Source organism: Peromyscus eremicus, chromosome 4, assembly GCF_949786415.1.
Source record: "Peromyscus eremicus chromosome 4, PerEre_H2_v1, whole genome shotgun sequence".
Lineage (NCBI taxonomy): Eukaryota > Metazoa > Chordata > Mammalia > Rodentia > Cricetidae > Peromyscus > Peromyscus eremicus.
In genome coordinates this window covers 47,938,608-47,959,040 of record NC_081419.1, presented here as the reverse complement: position 1 = coordinate 47,959,040, position 20,433 = coordinate 47,938,608, and the positions used below count along the sequence as shown (strand labels likewise).

General features: G+C 38.7%; 1 protein-coding gene across 8 annotated transcripts in view; it reads right to left on the bottom strand.

The window, feature by feature from the left end:
- Nucleotides 1-7,911: 7,911 nt before the first annotated feature.
- Nucleotides 7,912-20,433, bottom strand: part of Ppig (peptidylprolyl isomerase G) — a 28,514-nt gene continuing 15,992 nt past the window's right edge. For all 8 annotated transcript variants that reach the window (XM_059260626.1, XM_059260631.1, XM_059260628.1 and 5 more), the window contains 5 exons: nucleotides 17,360-17,567; nucleotides 15,429-15,596; nucleotides 13,373-13,460; nucleotides 9,427-9,563; nucleotides 7,912-9,244 (listed from right to left, as the gene is read on the bottom strand). In XM_059260626.1, coding sequence (XP_059116609.1) covers nucleotides 8,149-9,244; nucleotides 9,427-9,563; nucleotides 13,373-13,460; nucleotides 15,429-15,596; nucleotides 17,360-17,567 — 1,697 coding nt within the window. In that variant the 3' untranslated portion in view covers nucleotides 7,912-8,148. The remainder of the gene's footprint in view (nucleotides 9,245-9,426; nucleotides 9,564-13,372; nucleotides 13,461-15,428; nucleotides 15,597-17,359; nucleotides 17,568-20,433) is intronic.

Genomic DNA, 20,433 nt, shown 5'->3' with positions numbered 1-20,433 from the left:
AGGGGTGGAGCAATAGACCCCTCTCCTTTCTAGTTAGACCCTTACAAGCACCTGGTACCCAGGCCCAAGTTCCAATCAACCTCCCATGCAGTCCTGCTGGGTATAGCTACTAGGAAATCTAGTGGGCTCCAACACATTGCTATGCCATTTGTAGACTTTTTATATTTTGTACAACTAAAACTCTATACCCACTTAAAGTATTCTATGGTGATATTTTATTTGTGCTGAAATGTGATTTTATTTGTATGCTAATAAAGTTGCCTGGGGGTCAGAGCTAATAACAAGCCATTTAGCAGAACTCTGACAGTTGTAGCACACGCCCTTAATCCCGATCACATGGCAGGCAGATCTCTGTGTGTTCAAGGACATCACCAGTATGGAGACAGACGCCTTTAATCTCAATACCAACCCTAGAGACCTGGAGGTCTGTATAGACAGGCAGTGACAAGGAGGTCATGTGGTTGGGTTTACAACCAATGAGAAGGCAGAACAGAAAGTCAATAAAAAGACAGACACACAGGAAGTAGGTCTCTTTCTGAGGGGAAGGACGACAGTGAGGGGTAAGAAGGCGGTCTTGGTCTTAGCTCTTGGCTGCTGCTCTGACCTGGGCTTTTAACTCTGCATTTGGCTCTGTGTTTCTTATTTAATAAAACCATTCAGAATTACATATACAGTAGTCCCCATCTCCTCCTTCCCTCAACATTGTGAACAACCATTGTTTGCACCTACAAATCTGGCTAAATACCTCATATAAGTGGAACGCTACAGTATGTACTTATTTATTTTCATGTGTATGTTTTGCCTGCATGTATGTATATGCACCATGTGCATGACTTGTGCCCACAAAGGTCAGGAAAGGATGTTGGATTCTCTGGAACTGGAGTTACAGATGGCAGCGTGGGTGCTGGGATCCAAGCCTGGGTCCTCTGCAACAGCAGCAAGTGTTTTTAGCCACTGAGCCATGTTTCCAGCCCAGTATGTATTTAATTCCTCCCACCCCCATTCTCTTGAGACAGTGTCTATGTAGTCCAGTTCTCAAGCTCCGCACTCTCTGTCTCATGGATTACAACTGTGGCCTAGCCCCCGGCTGCCCTGCTTTCTATTTTGTATTTGTATCTTTCTGTTAAAGGTCCATATTCTTACTAACATTTTTTTTCTAAACATTCTGTGAGGTTGTACATCTGTGATTAGTTTGTGCTAGGATTTAGCCCAGGGCCTTGCAACCGTGGTTGTTATTGCATGTGTGCATGTGTGTGACTTTCTTTTCTCTCTTCTTGAGACATATATTTTTAAAGATTTATTATTATTATTATTATCATTATTTGGGGGGGTTCGAGACAAGGTTTCTCTATGTAGCTTTGGAGCCTGTCTTAGAACTCACTCTGTAGACCAGGCTGGCCTTAAATTCAGAGATCTGCCTGGCTTTGCCCCTGAGTGCTGGGATTAAAGGTGTTCACTACCATCACCCAGCTATTTACAATTTTTAAAAATATGTATTTATTATGCAGACAGTATTCTGTCTACATGCCAGAAGTGGGCACCAGATCTCATTATAGATGGTTGTGAGTCACCATGTGGTTGCTGGGAATTGAACTCAGGACCTCTGGAAGAGCTGCCAGTGCTCTTAACCTCTGTGCCATCCCTCCAGCCCCTTGAGACAAGATCTTATGTAGCTCAGGCTAGTCTCAAACCCAACCACTAGGATTATATTTGGACATCACCACCCTGATGACCCTTTTTATATTTTTGTTGGTGGTGGTGGTGGTGAGGTGTGTGCCAAAACTTGAGCCTTAGATGTTGTTCAGTTCTCCCCTTCCCTCTGTGCCCCCCCTCCCCATCCACTGCTCCTCCATTTCTCTTCAGAAAAGGGCAGGCCTCCTGTGGATAGCAACCAAACATAGCAGCCAGTGCTCTTAACTGCTGAGCCAACTCTCCAAATCCTATCGCAAAATTTGATGTCAAAATCCTCTAGGGGAAAAATTATACATCTCCTTCACCAGTAAAGCAAAAATAAGGAAATGTGCATATATCAGGGCTTCCTAACACTCAGACTGCACAGTGCAGTGACTCTCATACTCGACTAATTGTGTATGTGGATGACGATAGCCACCTATACTTTGAAAAATGGTATGGCTAGAGTCACCTTGAATCACTGTGATGTTTATCCCAAACTCAGATAAGCATGGTGGCACACATCTTTAATCTCAGCACTTGGGAGGCAGAGGCAGAGGGACCTTTGTGAGTTTGAAGTCTGTCTGGTCTACATAGTGAGTTCCTGGACATCCAGAGCTATTTGAGACCAGACCCTATCACAAAATAAAATAAAAATAAAAACTGAACTCTTCCTTAAAAAAAACAAAGCACTGGCATTTAAAAAGAACATGATAGCAGATTCCTAAATTGTGTGCAAAGGTGTCCTGAGACCACAATGAACTCAAAGGGACAAATGGGATTTTTTGTTTTTTGAGACAGGGTTTCTCCATGTAGCCTTGGCTGTCCCAGGAACTCACTCTGTAGATCGGCTGGCCTTGAACTCAGAGGTTAGCCTGCCTCTGCCTCTTGAGTGCTGGTACTAAACGTGTGCACCACCACCTCACCCCAATCGAGATCTTTAAAAGCTTGAAGGAAACACACAGTATCTGATATATGCAAGATTCCACAGGTTACTTATTAGCTTATGGTAGTTTTTGTTGAATAAAATATCCTTTTGATGACTATCTTTGTAAAGCCACATTTATTAGAATAAAACTCAGCAAAGAGGTAGTTGTGTCCAATCTGATTCCAAGGCTTGAGAAATTGTTCTATAGCCAACAGTTGCACAAAATAAATCTCAGTAATGAATTGTGAGGAAGGAAAGGAAGGTGGTTCTGGCAGCTCCGACTTGAGCCTAACATTGAAAAGGCCATGGCAGGGGCTGACAGGATGACTTAGCAGGTAAAGGTGCTTGTCACCATGCCTGACAACAGTTTGGATCCCAGGATCCACATGGCAGAGGAAGAGAACCAACTTCTATTCTCTGATCTCGGGTACACCTGGCATGCACACACACGTACATACACGTGCACTGCCCACAAAGTGGAGGCCAGCCTGGGCTACTGAGCGAAAACCAATTATCAAAATCTCAAAACATTCTTAGGATACTTTAGCTCTATGAACTACTGTATAAGCATAGCTGCTAGGTATTTCTTTTGGCGTAAGGATAATTATGGTATAATCACTGAAATGCAAAGGCAAGGTAATGTATGCCCATCAACATAATACAAACCACAGAACAGTTTTTACTTACACATTTAAAAAAAATGTATTTCCAATGATTAACTCTTGTGACCATTTTCCCTAAACATTATCTAAATTTAAACCAAAAATATCTAAATATGTCTTACAAATCTTAATATATAGCTCTTAGGGGTGTGCACTGGTGCACACCTTTCATCCCAGCCCTTGGAAGGCTGAGGCAGGTGGATCTCTTGTGGGATGATACTGTCTCAAAAAAACTAAAAACGGCTTTATGACTAGTATTAAAACTGACAGGTGGGTGAGGGGCATAGCTATTGGAGTATTTACTACCATGTATGAAGCCCTGGGTTAACCCCTAGCATCATATAAACTGGCTGTGATAGCTCACTTTTAATTTGTTGGCTACATATTGACTTTGAGGCCAGTCTGGAATAAAAACAAAACCCTAACAAAAATTCACCACTACACACACAAACAACAACAAAAACCAGACACAGAAAAAAATGGTTTCTAACACTGGGAACTTGGAATAATTAAAAAAGAAATGGTGAAATTTTAATAGATAGTAATACAAATACACAATTTGGTCTTAAAATTTGCTGAGTTAAAAGTTACCAAACTGAAACACTGTGCTTAAACGTCTGACCTAGAATCTACTCTTTGACGTGGCATCACCACAGCTGACGACATTCTTCTCATTCTGTTTGTTTGGGGAAAGGCCATGTGCGCCGCGGTGCACGTGCTGGAAGGACAACCTGCAGTCCGTCCTCTCCTTGCACCATGCGGTCCCAGGGATTCACCTAAAATCACCAGGCTTGGCAGCAATCATCTCTACACTGCACCATCTTACAGCCCTGAAATTCTTAGGATCTCACTATAAGATCCGTTTTGTCAATTACCTGTTTGTGCCTGGTGGTGGTGGCGCACACCTTTAATCCCAGCACTTGGGAGGCAGAGGCAGGCAGATCTCTGTGAGTTCGAGGCCAGCCTGGTGTACAGAGCAAGTTCCAGGACAGGCACCAAAACTACACAGAGAAACCCTGTCTCAGAAATTTAAAAAAAAAAAACAACAAAAAAAAAAAACCTGTTTCTCTCAAAATACAAATGACTTTGCGTTTTTATTTTATTGGTTGTCATTTAATTTTTAATAAAAACCAAAAAATACAATCCTGAATTGTTTATTATAGTATACTTTATTTAATACAATGTTTAACTATAAAAGTTAATACAGTTTTGAAGTTTAAATTTTGTAAAATGCAATTTGCAGAAAACAGTCCAACATTTACTATACTAATGATAAGAGAAGCAGCATTTTAAACTAATTTACAATTGAGAAAACAAGTTTTCTAAAGTCCATTAAAAAAATATCCGTCACAGTGCCTTTGGAGCTAGGAAAAGAAGCGCATTAACTTGATTATCTATCCCCTTCCCAGAGAGCAGCCACGGCTTCAGACCCACAGAAACACCCAATTGATTGATCAATCTTTCAAAAATACTATAAACAATTGGGGGGTGGGGGGAAATACAGAGCATGTGCTTTTAGTAACATGAAGTGTCTAAAAGGAAAAACAAAAGCAAACAGAAACACAAATCAACACCCTTACCCCCTCCAGCACTGGGGACAAAAGGAAGTGAACAAAGCCCTTAGCACTTCCTTCTTTGGCCTAGATGGCTTTTTTATTTATTTTTTTTATGTGGTATGTTGTTTACACTATTATTTGTCCCACAGCAGGTGAATCCCTTCCAGGCAGCTGAGAAGCCCACTGCAGGCAGTGATGGCAACCAGCACTTGGGATATACTTTATTTTTTAAAACAAGAATTAGTTTTAAAAAACTCTTACAATTAAGTTTATCAAACTACACAGAGTTTGCCAACTGCAAATGAATGAATCCTACAAGGAATTATTACAGTAGACAGAAACAAGACAGAAAAATGCTCATTTGGTTCTTTATACCAATCATTAAGTCTAAATCCCTTCTGGGGGAAGGAAGACAAGTTCAACCCATTTCTACAGAGATCTGCTGTAAAAGGTTCTGTGTTGAAAATGACCACCATGTGGAACAGAGCATAACCAACTGCTATCATACTAACTGCTCTAAATATGCACTAGAAAATAAATGAGAAGCATCAGCTAATACTATTACCCCAAGTACCAGAAACCCAGCATGTGCCTATCCAGAACATGATGCAGTCTTTCGTTTTTAGTTTAACACCTTCCACTAGGATACACAAAGCAAAGGCCAGCTGGCAAAGCCAGTGAGCACTGGATCACTCTGGGGAAAGGAGAAAGCTAGCAGATTAATTCTTGACAAATTCTAAAGGCTCCAATTAAGTGACTTAAAACAAACGAGTTCTACAACAGCATCAACTGTAAGTCAAAGAATTTTTAAAACAACCAGTGGCTTCCTTACTGTCACAGATGCACTGTGGGTATCTGTTTCAAGATATTCTATCAGTCTCACCCTCTGCACTGTCCAGTCTATACCAACTACAATGCCAAAGGTATCTTTACTTTCACTCCAATCTCTTTTAGTGTCAATTTCTATGGCAGACGGCTTACCCAAAAAGGAATTCATACAAGAATCACTAAAGTCTTACATACTGAAATAATTTCCTCAGCTTTGGAATCAAGCAATAAAAACAAGTGAAAATACTTTTAAAAGGTATTAAGACAAAATTACAAATTAACTGCAAATTCATATATTTCTATAAAGTCAATTTGATGAGAAAATTGAAATGGGAAAGATCTACTAGCACAACTACTAAAACAAGGGCTTAAGCTTTGATTAGATCAACTGGAACTCTTGGGATACAGTTAATGCTAGTAAGTAGTTTTCTATATTCTGAAAATAAAATCTATATGATTGTCTCAACTCCTCACCCCATTCTACTGTCTCTACTGAAAAAAGCTAAAAAAGCAGGGGTACGGGAACCACTCTGTTGATAACCCAAACAGAAGAATATTACAGACATTACTAATTCTCTCCCATGCCTACTTTTTTAAAGAACTGAAAAATCCTTGTTTATATATATGCTAACAGATAAAAGCTCTAGGACAAGGAAAAAAGTCGTTTTACTTAGTATGGATTTTAAAATGTTAGTAGAAATTCCTTCCTTTTTTTTTTTTTAATGAAATTCCTTTCTTAAAGATCAGATAGTTTGGGATATATTTTAAAACACAATTGACTGGATTTAAGACATGATCAATTTGTTTTAAGTCATGTAACAGATCATATATATATATATATATATATATATATATATATATATATATGCTAACTTTTCCCATCAAGAAAAACAATTTGTAAAGAATCCGCCATGGGTATTTGTTTTAAGGATATTCCAAACAGCTTTATAATCACCGCATCCTTCATTCTGTACCAGCTACATTGCCAATTTATATAGTAATAATCAATAATGGGAAGTACATTAGGCATTACTTTATGCAGTACAAAAGCATTGAATAGCTACTGGGTTTGCCAAGAAGCTACCTTGGTAAGAGTTGACACTATACTGACAAATATTAAAGTACAAAACTTTCTAAAGGCTACTTTTAATTGGAGTTTTGAAATATTTTTCAAATGAGGCAGGTTTTGTGTTTGCTGGATGTTCAATGTTTTATTTAGAAGGATATTACAGAATAAAAGGCCACACATCACAAAAATAGCAAAATACAACACACAAAATTCTGAATGGACTTTGGATATGTTTAGTGTTTACCTCTGTAAGGTATCATATTTTGCAACTTTCTACTCTACTCTATATGGCAATGTAATACATGCCAAGTTAAAATAATGTTAACAGTAAACTGGTCTAAAGTCATCTGAACAGAAAGAAACCAGAGTCACAGACATGCTGCGGCCTATCATGGTACAGATATAGAAAGATGCATCTTCTTGACATTTCATATTCACAGCTATGAGAATTAGAGAAGTTAGTCCAAGTTTAAAAAAACCCAAACCATGCAGGTTTAACACTCAATGTGATACAGGCTAACAGCCAAAATAGGGAATCTTATTTCCAATACTAACGCTTTTTAGAATCTGTCTAGATTAAGAAGTACCTACACAAGTAGTATGTTTTAGTGAGAAATGTCTTTTAAATTGTAGAAAAAGGTAGTTAACGTGTTCTTAAAAAGCAAGTTTCAGTTCTTCACACCAAAAGCAACAAAGAATTGAAAATTATAGTATGATCTTCCAAGGTATAATTTCTGTCAAACGCTGTATAACAGCAACTCAAGCTCAACCAGCACATAAACTGAAAAGAGCATCCGTCTCCTTTTTATAGCTCACAGACATGGACAGTATTCAGAAACAAGCTATAGCTGGAACTGTAAAGTACAAGGGATGAAGCCCGAGAAAAGCATCTAAAGCAGAGATAACTGTAACATCAAGTGATGACTTAAGATCACCTCAGAATCCTGCTTCTGTGTAATTCAAAGAAACACCTGTAAGCCTGTGAATTATAAATGCAAAACAAAAACTGCACAAAACTTCTAGTGGTTTCTCAAGGGATTTTTATCAAAAGAAACACAAATTTGTCTAACAATGTACTGCAACCAACTTAACCAACAGTTAAGCTTGTTTCCAAATGGCTGATTAAGCAAAGTAGGCTGCTACTGACTGTTGCAACACAAAAATGAATACATAAGCTAGTTAACACAGCACACAATATTACACCAAAGTGGGTTTTTTTTTCATTTCAAGTTTATTAAAACTTTAGCAGTACAAATTATCCAGGTAGCAGATTATCAAAATATCAACTCAATGAAGTCCACAATTAAAAAAAAGGGGGGTGGGGGAGACAAACATAAAACAACCCCAAAACAATGAGAACAACAAAAAAGAGATTCAACAGTAAGTCTCAAAAACTGAAATTGGACAGGAAGGAAATAAGCATACACAACTCACTCATCCACTTTTGTCTTCATCTGTTCCAGGGCTCGACTCACGATCACATTTTTTATTTTTGTCATGTACATGGTCATTTTCTTGACCCTTTGATTTTTGGTTTTCTTTTTCCACTGGGGATCTGGTCTTCTCGTCCTCCTGACTTTTCAATTCACTGTCCTGACTGCTCTGTTTTGGTTTTGACACTGCTGGACTTTGATCTCTATCAGCTTTTTTTTCCCTATTATTACTTGAGCTATTATGATCACGGTTTTTAGAGTACACTCTTTTTTCACTCTCCGAATTTTCTTTTCTGTGGGAACTCTTACTTTCTTGGCTTCTGTATTTTTCTTTGTTTCGACTCTGACTTTCTTCTCTTTCTGAGCTCCGGGAATCCCTCCTTCTTCTCCTTCTGTCTTTACTTCTTGATCGTCCTGGAGTTCTTCGATCCCGGCTCCGTGACCTTCCTCTTCTCCTATACTCCTGCTCTCTGTACCTGTGGTACTCCTTGCTCCTGCTGCGATCTCTGTCGTGGCTTCTAGAGCGCACTCTTCTGCTCCTGTCCCTGCTTCTGCTTCGCTCCCTCGTCCTACTGTTGTAGCTGTGTTTACTCTTAGTTACATCGCGCTCTCTACTCCTAGACTGTGCATGCCTATCCTTCTCTTTACTCTTGCTATGGTCGTGCTCACTCCTTTTGGACTCCCCCTGTTTAGAGTTCTCTTTGCTTTCACTCCTGTCCTGATCTTTCCCTTTCGACTCCAGCTGTTTCTCTTTCGGAGTCTCGTGACCCCTGTCTTTACTCCTGGACCTCGGCGGCCTCTTGTCTTCATGTCTGCTGTGCTTGGGCTCCCTCTCCTTACTCTTGGACCTCTCCTTGCTCTTACTCCTACTTCTGGATTTGCCCCTCTTCTTCACTTTGTTTTTAGTGTACTTATCATCCTTTTCTGAATTTCTTCTCACATCTCTCTCTTTGCTTTCAGATTTATGGTCTTTAACTTTCTTTTCCTTTTCTACTTTTCTGTTTGGACTCTCAGACATGTGTCTGTGATCCGGTATTTTTTTCTCTTTTACTCTAACTGGGCTCCTTTGATTTTCTTTTATTTCATTTAACTCACTCCTAAAAAGTAAAGGGAGAAAAGATATTGGGAAATGTTATTAGGAAAAGAATAGCATAATTATAGGGTATAATGCTACAGTGTTTTCTGTACGGTATACAGAAATAAAATGGCTCCTAATAAAATAATTGTGCACAACAGTAAAAAAAAAAATCACTAATTTGAAATAACAGTTAAGTCTTACTTATCCCCTTTGATCCATCTTTCACCACTTGACACCCTCATTCTTTGGGCTCTCTGCATTTCTTGTCTCCAATGTGGAGGAGTCTCACTTCGTCTGAACCGATCCCTTGATCTGGATCTGGAAGGAGTTCGATAACGCTTAAAAAAACAAAAGGGAAAAAAAGACCACATAAAAATTTAAAAGCGATACCATAGCTAAGATACATACTTATTTCTAGGTTGAAATAAAATAAATGAGGTTTTTCTGCTTTCTAAAATTGTTAAAATTAGGAACGAGGGCTGGGCAATGGTGGCACACTCCTTTAATCCCAGCACTCAGGAGGCAGAGGCAGGTGGATCTCTGTGAGTTCGAGGCCAGCCTGTCTACAGAGTGAGTTCCAGAAGCCAGGACTGTTTCACAGAGAAACCCTGTCTCGAAAGCCCAAAACCAAAACCCAAACTACCCCCCTCCAAAAAAAGGAATGAGGTAAGAATGTGTGCTTAGCATACATCACACTCTAGAATCTAATCCTCAGCACAATCAAATGTCTCAGCTTTCAGGTAGAAACAGGCAGAGATCCCTGTAATAGTCTAACCATAAATTCCAAGTAAGAAACACTACCCACAGCGACTCTGGCTTTTCAGATCTTGCTAGGAACAGTCTTGCTCAACTGATGCTAGAATACTTGGTATATTAACTACTACAAATTCCCAAGTTCTTATTTGAATGTTACATAAACGTCACCTTCCAAAGCAAAGCAATATCATTAAGTAGAATAAACACAGAGAAGCCCTTTGTTCAACCAACATTTACTCAGCTCTTCGGATGGCTAACCACATTACTAAAGAAATACCAGTGAGCCAAGATATAGCAGATTTTGATCTCTTGGGACTGAAAATTCTAGAGTTAGAGGAACAAATTAATGGATAGATAATCGCACACATTAAACTACACTAGAATGATTACAGAAGGAGAAATGGTCCTCAAACAATCGAAGAGAGATCTGACTTAGTTATAGGAATGCGATCATCTAAAATAACAAAAGCTGAAAAAAAGAATGTTTATGCTAAGTTACCTAGGCAAAGATGAAACAAACCATGGAATATTATAAGAAACCTCTATATTCAAAGTTCTGGGGCAGAAACATACAGCATTCTTTTAGAAATGATCACAAGACAGGTCAATAATGGCTAAAGCTAAAAATTCCAAGAGAAAGTAAAACTAGACCACACTGATGAAGTAAACAAAGATAGATTCTGTGAGAGCTCAGTCTCTGGTAATTATTTTTTATTTATCCTAAAGTCAATACTACAGGAGTAACATAATCAGACTTGTTCAATGCTCAAAGGGCTAGAGATCAAACTTAAGGCTTCCTGTATTTCAGGCAAATACTCTTATCACTGGAGCTACATCTCAGCCCAGATGTGCACTTTCTGACTCCCCTGACCACTGTTAAATACACCACATGCCTTTTCCACTTCTGTCTCTTCATGATTATATGGTAGAATCACTCAGAGACCATAAAACAGGTTTTTGTTTTTGTTTTATTTGTTTGTTTTCGAGATAGGGTTTCTCTGTGTACCTTTGGAGCCTATCCTGGAACTCACTCTGTAGACAGGCTGGCCTTGAACTCACAGAGATCCACCTGCCTCTGCCTCCTGAGTGCTGGGATTAAAAGCATGTGCCATCACCACCACTGCCCAGCTAAACACACTTTAAAAAAAAAAAAAAAGATTTATTTATTCATTCATTCCTTTATTTATTCATTATGTATACAGTGTTATGCCTGCATGCCAGAAGAGGGTGCCATATCTCATTACAGATGGTTGGGAGCCACCATGTGGTTGCTGGGAATTGAACTCAGGACCTCTGGAAGAGCAGCCAGTGCTCTTAACCGCTGAGCCATCTCTCCAGCCCCTAAACACACTTTTTGATTTAACTACTTTCATAGCTACTTATACTTGTGGTGAGTATTTCTTAGTTTTAATTTCTAAAAGTACTAATATTGATAAATATTTAACTCACATGAACAAAAGCTCTTCAGGGTCTGCATTTATTTAAGGTTTAAGTTTAAAACCAGTACTGATGGAGAAAACAAGAACAAACCTACCAAACCCAAGTTTGGAAGCCCTTTCTACTTGAGACAGCACTATGAGTAAGCTTTACAGAAGCAGGTGCATGTCAGAGCAGTGAGGAGAAGGAAATGACAGGAGTTGACATAAAAAGTTGTATAAAGTATAAAAGAGAAGAGAATGAAAATGAGTTTGGGCTTTAGGGTGAAACAGGCAAACAGGTGGTGCACCAGTCACTGTGAATGACAGCCTAAAGAGACATGAGATCTGAGGAGTAAATGCCTATGCTGAGCTTTCTTGATGGTAAATTTGAGGTGTTCATTAGCCACATAAACCTTTGGTGCCAAGAGCATATGGAACTGTGAATTATCCATGAGACTAAAGAGCCTGTCCAAGGAGTTTGCAATTTAAAATGAACTAGAGCCTTGACACTAATTTATAAAGGTCATGTATAGGATGCAAAATAGTAGTCTAAGATTAAGATTGGCTTGAGAGATAGGAAAAGACAAGATTAAAACAATATGGAGAGAACACTAGAAGGTGAGATTAAGTAATGACTGAAAAGATTCAATGAATTTTGTAAATTGAAACCAACCAGACAGGAAGTGCTATTTTCAATAGACTGTAGAAAGCAGAAGAAAAACTGGGTAAAAAGCAAAGACCTAAAATATAAAGTATAGCCACATTTCTAAAAAAGTTTTGAGCCGGGCGGTGGTGGCGCACGCCTTTAATCCCAGCACTCGGGAGGCAGAGGCAGGCGGATCTCTGTGAGTTCGAGGCCAGCCTGGGCTACCAAGTGAGTTCCAGGAAAGGAGCAAAGCTACACAGAGAAACCCTGTCTCAAAAAACCAAAAAAAAAAAAAAAAAAAAAAAAAAAAAAGTTTTGAAAGAAGTTATTTAAATTCTGGGAAAATTTAGTAAAAAGAAAAAAGAAATGCAATGACCAATTTTTATTCAGTTTTTGGTAAGAATAGAGATGTGATGGGTAGGAATTACCAAAAGTCAAGACTTCAATACCCTTTATGTTCTGATTTATTTTATTTATTTATTTATTCATTTATTTATAAGTGCCTTTATTGGCTTTTTTTTCTTCTTGTTTTTAACTTTATGTGCACTGGTGTGAAAGAGTCAGATTCCCTGGAACTGGAGTTACAGACAGCTGTGAACTGCCATGTGGGTGCTGGGAATTGAGCCTGGGTCCTCTGAAGAACAGTCAGTGCTCTTAACCGCTGAGCCATCTCTCTAGCCCCCCTGATTTTATTTTAATGTTATTTATTTTTGAGACAGGGTCTCATGCTGTAGCCTAAGTTGGCCTAGAACTCACTATATAGACCAGGCTGGCCTCAAACTCACAGCAATCTCCCTGCCTTAGTCTCCTAAGGTATTAGCCACCACATCCATCTCAATCTCATTTTAAAGCATGGAAATTTATAATCTACTTTCAACTAAGAAGTACCAAGACATAGAGTTACTATAAGAAAGGGATCTATAATTGAAACCATGCATGTCTCCTATAGTTCTAGTAACCTGAATAGTAAAATGGCACTTGAAAATATTTTTAAAACTTTAAATTCCTTTTTTCCTTGTATTAACTGGGGCCTTTAAACTCAGGGCTGTAAACATGTTCTGCAAGCACTCTAGCACTGACCCACACCCCCAGAACTCCACATTCTGTAAGAAGGATAAATGCAGTGTTATTAACATTTCTGACAAAGAATCACCTACCCTTAGCAGGGCGGTGGTGGTGCATGCCTTTAATCCCAGCACTAGGAGGCAGAGCCAGGCAGAGCTCTGTGAGTTCGAGGCCAGCCTGTCTCCAAAGCGAGTTCCAGGAAAGGCGCAAAGCTACACAGAGAAACCCTGTCTTGAAAAAAACAAAAAAAAGAATCACCTACCCTTGGTCCTCTTCCTTTAATTTTCCTGCCAGACCTAGTAACTAAGAATCGTCGCTGGTATGAAGCAGGCTGAGAGTTAGGTGGATTACTAGAAGCAAGCAAAGGGAAAATTTAAACATATTACTTTTATAAAGAGGAATATTGAAAATATATCTTTACTGATCTAAATGAATGCATTTAATTTATAACTGAAAATGTCATCAAATCCCAGTAAGCATTACTGCCTATGGTTATATCACCCTGAATGTGAATAATCTTTGAAAGAAATATTTAGTAGTAAGGTGAAACTAATTTGATAGTGCTAAGGAAACTAATATATAATAACCCAGGGGCTCCAAGAGAGAGAGAAAGAGAGAAATTAAGACTATCTTATTCCAAAATGCTTTATAATTTCCTATGAGCAGTTGCACATTAGTAAGATAACTTTGGAGAAATTAAGCAATGTAAATTAGGCAGAGACAAATTGGTCTGAATTAGTCAAATACTACTCATATTATGATATACATCAAGTGTGAAACTGGTTTTAAATTATAAGTAAAATTAGCTCAATAATATCCATGTAAGTAATATTTGAAAGGTTGAATTTTAGTAGGTCAAATAGTTTTTCTTTAATCTTCATTTCCTTAAAAACACTCTCTTCCAGCCGGGTGGTAGTGGTGTACACCTTTAATCCCAGCACTCGGGAGGCAGAGCCAGGCGGAGCTCTGTGAGTTCAGGCCAGCCTGGTCTACAGAATGAGATCCAGGACAGGCGCAAAGCTACACAGAGAAACCCTGTCTCAAAAAACAAACAAACAAAAAAAACCCAAACCAAAACAAAAAAGCATTCTCTTCCAAACCAGTAGAAAAATAAACTCAATAAATCAAAATTATTCCAATTTTAAAACTCTTTTATTTCTGTATACTATGTAAGGTACGGCATATTTTTGTTATATCATGCTTAAGAATTTTGTAATTTTAAAATTGCATTACTCATCATGATTAAGAAAGATTTCAATTTCTTTTTAATTTTTACATGTAATTATTAAAATTACTCACAAAAAAATAATAGAATTGGTAACAATAAGACAGATTTATATAGAAAAATATTCAAAATACTTGAACATCCCAACTTGTAATAACGATAAAGTCAGGTTAGGAAAATAAGGTTTTCCTCTTTATACAAATTTATAAATCAAGGTTAATTTTTCTTTTTGTGTGTATGTGTCTGTGAACGCATGTGTATGTAAATTCAGGTGCACTATTTGTGTGGGCAGGTCTGAGGTTAACCTTGGGTGTCACTCCTTAGGAGCCATCCAACTTTTTTGACACAGGGTCTCTAACTGGCCTGGAGTTCACTGGCAGGCTAAGCAGACTGGTAAGCAAGACCCAGAGGTGCACCCATCTTTACTTCCCCGGAACTGGGGTCACAAGCATGCCACTGCACCCAGCTTTTTTGCAGGGGTTTCACAGATAAAATTGAGGTTCTTATACTTGCACAACTTGTGGGAGTCAGTCCTCTCCTTAGACCACAAGGGCCCTGGGGAAAATACATACATTCGCCCCTCCCTCCCTCTCTCAATCTTTTCCTTGTCAATAGCTTCAGGAAGGTCTTTGCTTATTAGGAATCTATTTTTCTGATAGAGGAGGGATCTTGAACTCACACACATATATGTATACTCATATGTACATACCCATGTGTGTGTGCGCAGACACAGACACAGACACACACACACACACACACACAAATCAAAAAATAGCAAAATAAACCATTTTAGAAACACAGATAAGCAACATACCAAAATACCATCTTGTTTTACTGGTTTAACACTATACTATCTCATTATTAATGCCATTTGCAATGTCATCTAACACATATTAAATTTCAGAACTTATTTCCTCAAAATCTGTTGGTAACCGAAGTCAATTTTTAGTTATTTATGTATGTATTTAGCAAAGAATGAGCTTTGCTAGCTTCTTTTACCCCGAAATTAAGAGGCTTTCATTGGGATAAGGCCACCATGTCAACACTGTCAGAAAAGAAATCACAGCACTATAAAGTATACACATTCACATACCAGTCTCTTTCTCGTTCTCTCTCTCTGTTTTTCCGCTCCTTGTCGTCAGCTTTCGGAGGACTTTTTCTCATGAGGAACCGATTTTCCGGTACAGGAGGGATCTCCTCTGGACGGACAGTAGACTGAGGCTGGGCGTCAGGATTCTCTGCTTCACTCTCACTAGACGGGCTAGACAGGTAAAGTCAAAGGAAGGCACACTTGGCTATTAGGAACCTATCTAAAATTTCCAGTTGTTGGCATTCTTTCTTTCTAAGTGACATTTTCAGTCAGTGTGTGCACAAGCATGCATGCCATGGTACACATGTGGAGGTCAGAGAACAATCTGCAGGAACCAGTTCTCCCCTTTCACCCTGAGTCAGGATAAATCCAGGTCAATGGGCTCGGTGGCAAGTGCCTTTACATGTCGAGTTGTCTCATCAGCCCAGAATTTCTTTAATATCAAAATACATATGCTCACCTTTCCCTTTTAAAGATGTCATCATGTGGCCAAAAAAAAAAAAAAAAAAAACCTTCCTTCATTCCCCTGACAAACCAAGCAACCAACCAACTCAACCAAACAAAAACCCACTTGTTTTCAAACTCAAAAGTACTCTTCTATAAGATAGATGAGACCCTACAGGCAATATATTCTGATAAATTAGAAATACAGAGTAGGGGCTGGAGAGGCAGCTGAGTGGTGACAAGCACTGGTTGCTCTTCCAGAAGGCATAGGTTCAATAGGCAGCACTCACAAGGCAGCTCACAACCAACTCTAACTCTAGTTCCAGGGGATCTGATGCCCTCTTCTGACCTCCATGGGCACAAGCATGCAAACACCTATGCATATATAAATAACAAAATTTTGTACAAAATAGTACAGGCTAAAGAAATTAGTCACTTTTGAGGTAATAGGTATAATTAAATTTTAATATAAACACATTTCAAACAAAGCAGAAAATAAAGCAGTGACTGAATCATCTGCTCTCAATTCATATACTGCTATCAGAGCAAAAGAAATATAAAAGGACTTACATATATATATATATATGTATGTATGTACTGCTACAAAGTAAGGGACATAACTGTTGGTTTACTGTAATTCAAAGATATCTCACAAATCTCTTCAAAATAAAAATCCAAACCCAGAATGATATTGTGCACTTGTAACTATTACTACTTGGGACAATGTTGTGTAACTGTTTCCTGAAATTAAAACATTCCATCCTGCAGGAAGCTCCTTAAGCAAGAAAGTAACCAACTCAAAATAGCTTCAGGAAGTCTCTGAAACTGACAATATTGACTAGGCCTTCCCTGCATGAGTAAGCAGAGCAAAGAAGACTCTCAGAAAAGACAAACTACAGAAGATTGTCAGACCATCCCAGCTGCCAGAGAAGTAGAAACTGGCCTAGCTGCCTGGAAGAGGTTTAGAACAAGTGAGGCACCCAGAAAGGACACTCTCCAACCTGTTGAGTGGCCTGCACGCTGTGCAGTCTGCTTCAGGTTCCTAGCTTTGTGAGCTGTCCCCTATGCTAGAGCGCACTTTGGTGATGTGACTGTCTTTGAGAGATTTCTGCTTCTGTAAGTAACCTCAATAACACTCACTGGTTCACCAAGTTGGACTTTGGTGGTATCCAGACTTTGATCTGTCATGGGTTCCCTATCTGGGGCGAGTAGACGGGTCTGTTGCATCTCCCCAGGAAAAGTTTTGTCCCACAATAGTAAAGGGGGTAGAAGGACTATGAATTTGAGGCCAGCCTGGGGAACTGGGAATGCCTCAATAAATCAAAAAATAAAAGCCCTGTAACATAAAACCGAAAGCATCATTTCACTGGAAGAACATAAAATTAACTGAGAGCTTTTGTTGCATGATCTCATGACACTGTTATAAAACCTATTTTAACGCTCTTATATAACTGATTCAAAATCTTAAGAGAGAACAACATTGTAAAGACCTCTTCTTGCTTTTCTTTCGCTTCTTCTTCTCCTTCTTATGCTTTCGGGAGTTTTTCCTATGTTTCTTTTTCCTTTTTCTGGATTTTTCTTCAGAAGCACTTTCAGAATCAGAAGAATCAGAGGAGGACTGAGAATCACTCGAGCTATCTGAATCACTGGATGATGATGATGATGATGACTTATGCCTTTTCTTTTCTTCTTTCTTAACTTTAAAAACAAAAAGATTTTTCAGGCAAACTTACTAAGTAAAAACAACATTTTCTATCAATTTTTATTAAGGCCAGTATTAGGTATTTTGTTCATCCAGTCATCTCAACTCCATCAGGACTCAGGGTTAGAATCTAGATTTTCAGATTCATGAGCCAAAATTCTATTAAGCCAAAGTATTCTGATAATAAACAAGCTCCAAAATCTAAACCAAGTTAACTTTAAGAAAATAACTGTATAGAAAAATTTTAAGCACAGAGTAACATCTGGATTCCCCCAGTCTCTAATATTAGTTTTCCACTTCTCCTATTATTAAGACTGGAGGCAGAACCAGAAAAACATCACTGTGTCAACATAGGAAGAACATTTCATTGGCATTGGGTTACAACTTCCATGACTGAACATTCCTCAAATGATTAGAAATACAACTTTAATTGAAGCATAATCTCTCTCTCTCTCTCTGAGACTCATACAATCTTTTAATGCAATCCCCTGTAAAATCAAAATGAAAAATCAGATCACATAACTTCCAACATATAATGACACAGGATATACATTACTGTCCCAAAGGGGAGGAAAGGGAGCCTGGTGAGGAAATACTGGACCAAAGCAAGACTGAAAACCAGCAGGGCAAACTCTAAACGCTGTATTTCCATGTCAGATGTCAATGCGCTCCTCCAGTCCAACTCCTTTCAGCTTTGTTGACTGTAACACACTTCTTTATCTTGGGTTGGTTCCACTCCATGTAGCAGCTCTCCAGGGCAGGTATCCCATGACTTTGGCATCTCCAGTATCTTGGTGTCTCCAAGGCAAGTCAGGCTTCAACTTCACAGCCTTAATCAATGGCCTCTCTGGGCCTCCATTCAGGGACACATGCCTGGCCTCATCAACTTTTCTGTAGTCATGGAGGGAGATTCCATAACTCCTTATATCCTTGACTCTAAAGCCAAAACCATGTGGCCAAAGGTACTAAATTCCACTGCTTTCTGGGGCCAGTACATGGACCCTCTTTCAAATATATTTTCATCAGCTTTTTATTTTCATGGTTTCCTTCACTGCCTAAGCCTGTCATCCTGGAACCCTCTCTGTAGACCATGCTGACTGTGAACTCTGAAGTCTCCCTGCCTCTGCTTCCTGAGGAAGCACAATCTCTTAATCAGAAGTAATTTATCAGTAATAACTATGTTTAAAAGTCTCTACAAAAAAGTCTCAAGCTGAAATTTTACTTTGAGTAAGGGAACCAATTTTTTTTTTTTCTTTTGAGACAGGGTCTCACTATGTAGCTCTGGCTGTCCTGGAACTCACTATGTAGACAAGGCTGGCCTCAAACTCAAAGAGATCTGCCCACCTCAACCTCTGTACTGGGATTAAAGGTGCATGCCATTACACTTGGTTAGGTAATCAATTTTTTGAAAATGATTTTATTTGTTATTATCATGTGCTATGATGTGTGTGCCATGGCCAGAGAACTATTTTGTAGAGTTCCACTTTTAGGTAGGTTCAAGGACTGAACTTAGGTCATTGGACTTATATGGCAAGCACCTTTACCCATTGAACCATCTTCTCAGCTCAGGAAATAATTTTTTAATGTTTCTTAAAACTTGGATGCTGCCGGGCGGTGGTGGTGTACGCCTTTAATCCCAGCACTTGGGAGGCAGAGGCAGGCGGATCTCTGTGAGTTCGAAGCCAGCCTGGGCTACAGAGCGAGTTCCAGGACAGGCTCCAAAGCTCCACAGAGAAACTCTGTCTCGAAAAGCCAAACAAACAAACAAACAAAAAACCAAAAACGTAGATGCTTTAATGAACATATTAACATAAGTAAAGCTTTCAGATCACGTAAGTTATCACATATACTACATATGAATTTTTCAATAGGTAGAACTTGACACATTTAAAGCTGTGCTAACTCAAACTAGGATGTGTTGTGGAATATTTAACTATGTAAAGAAAAGATGTATTACATTTGTTTCTGCTGTAGAATATTAATTTAACTGTGTGAAGGTGTGTTACATTTGTTTCTGCTACATTACATTTATTTAACAATGTAAGGATGTGTTACATTTGTTTCTGCTGCATTTAATTATGAAAAGATGTGTTGCTGTTTTACCTTGCTTGCCTCAGGCACATGATTGGTTTAATAAAAAACTGAATGGCCAATAGCTAGGCAGAAAAGGGATAGGTGGGGGTGGCAGGCAGAAAGAACCAGAGAAGAGAAGAGAAAATGAGGGAGAAAGAGAGGAAGATGCCTGGGGGCCAACTGGGCAGCTGCCAGTCAGCAGATATAGAGTAGGACATACAGAAAGAAAAGTAAAAAGCCCCAAGGCAAGAGGTAGATAAACAGGTTAATTTAAGTTAAAAGAGTTAGCCAGAATCAGTGTAAGCTAGGCCAAGGATTCAAAGCTAATAATAAGTCTCTGTGTCATGATCTGGGAGCTGGTTGGTGGCTTAAAATAAAAAGGATGGATTTGAAAATACTTACTCAGGCCAAAAATGGGTCAACACACATATACATAGAAGGGAATTTCAATAAATTAGCAAACAGTAAATAAATACACTTGTCCATCAGTTCATAATAGTACTGATAAATTAAGATATAAATAAACCATTCCGCCTTTCCTATATGATTTCTATCAATAAACAAAGGAATGCTGCTCTTTATCAGAAGAGTTCCAGCAGTAAGTGACAACAGAACTACTATCAGAGTACCTTTTGGCAACTCCTAATGAGGCACTAAGTGAACACCAATTACAGAGCAGAGAGAAACCAGCCCTGTGTAACTCCTATTAAATTAACTCTCATTAAAAAAAAAAAAAAAAAAAAAAAGGACGGGGGGTGGGGGGGGGACACAACAAAGTTGAATCTAATC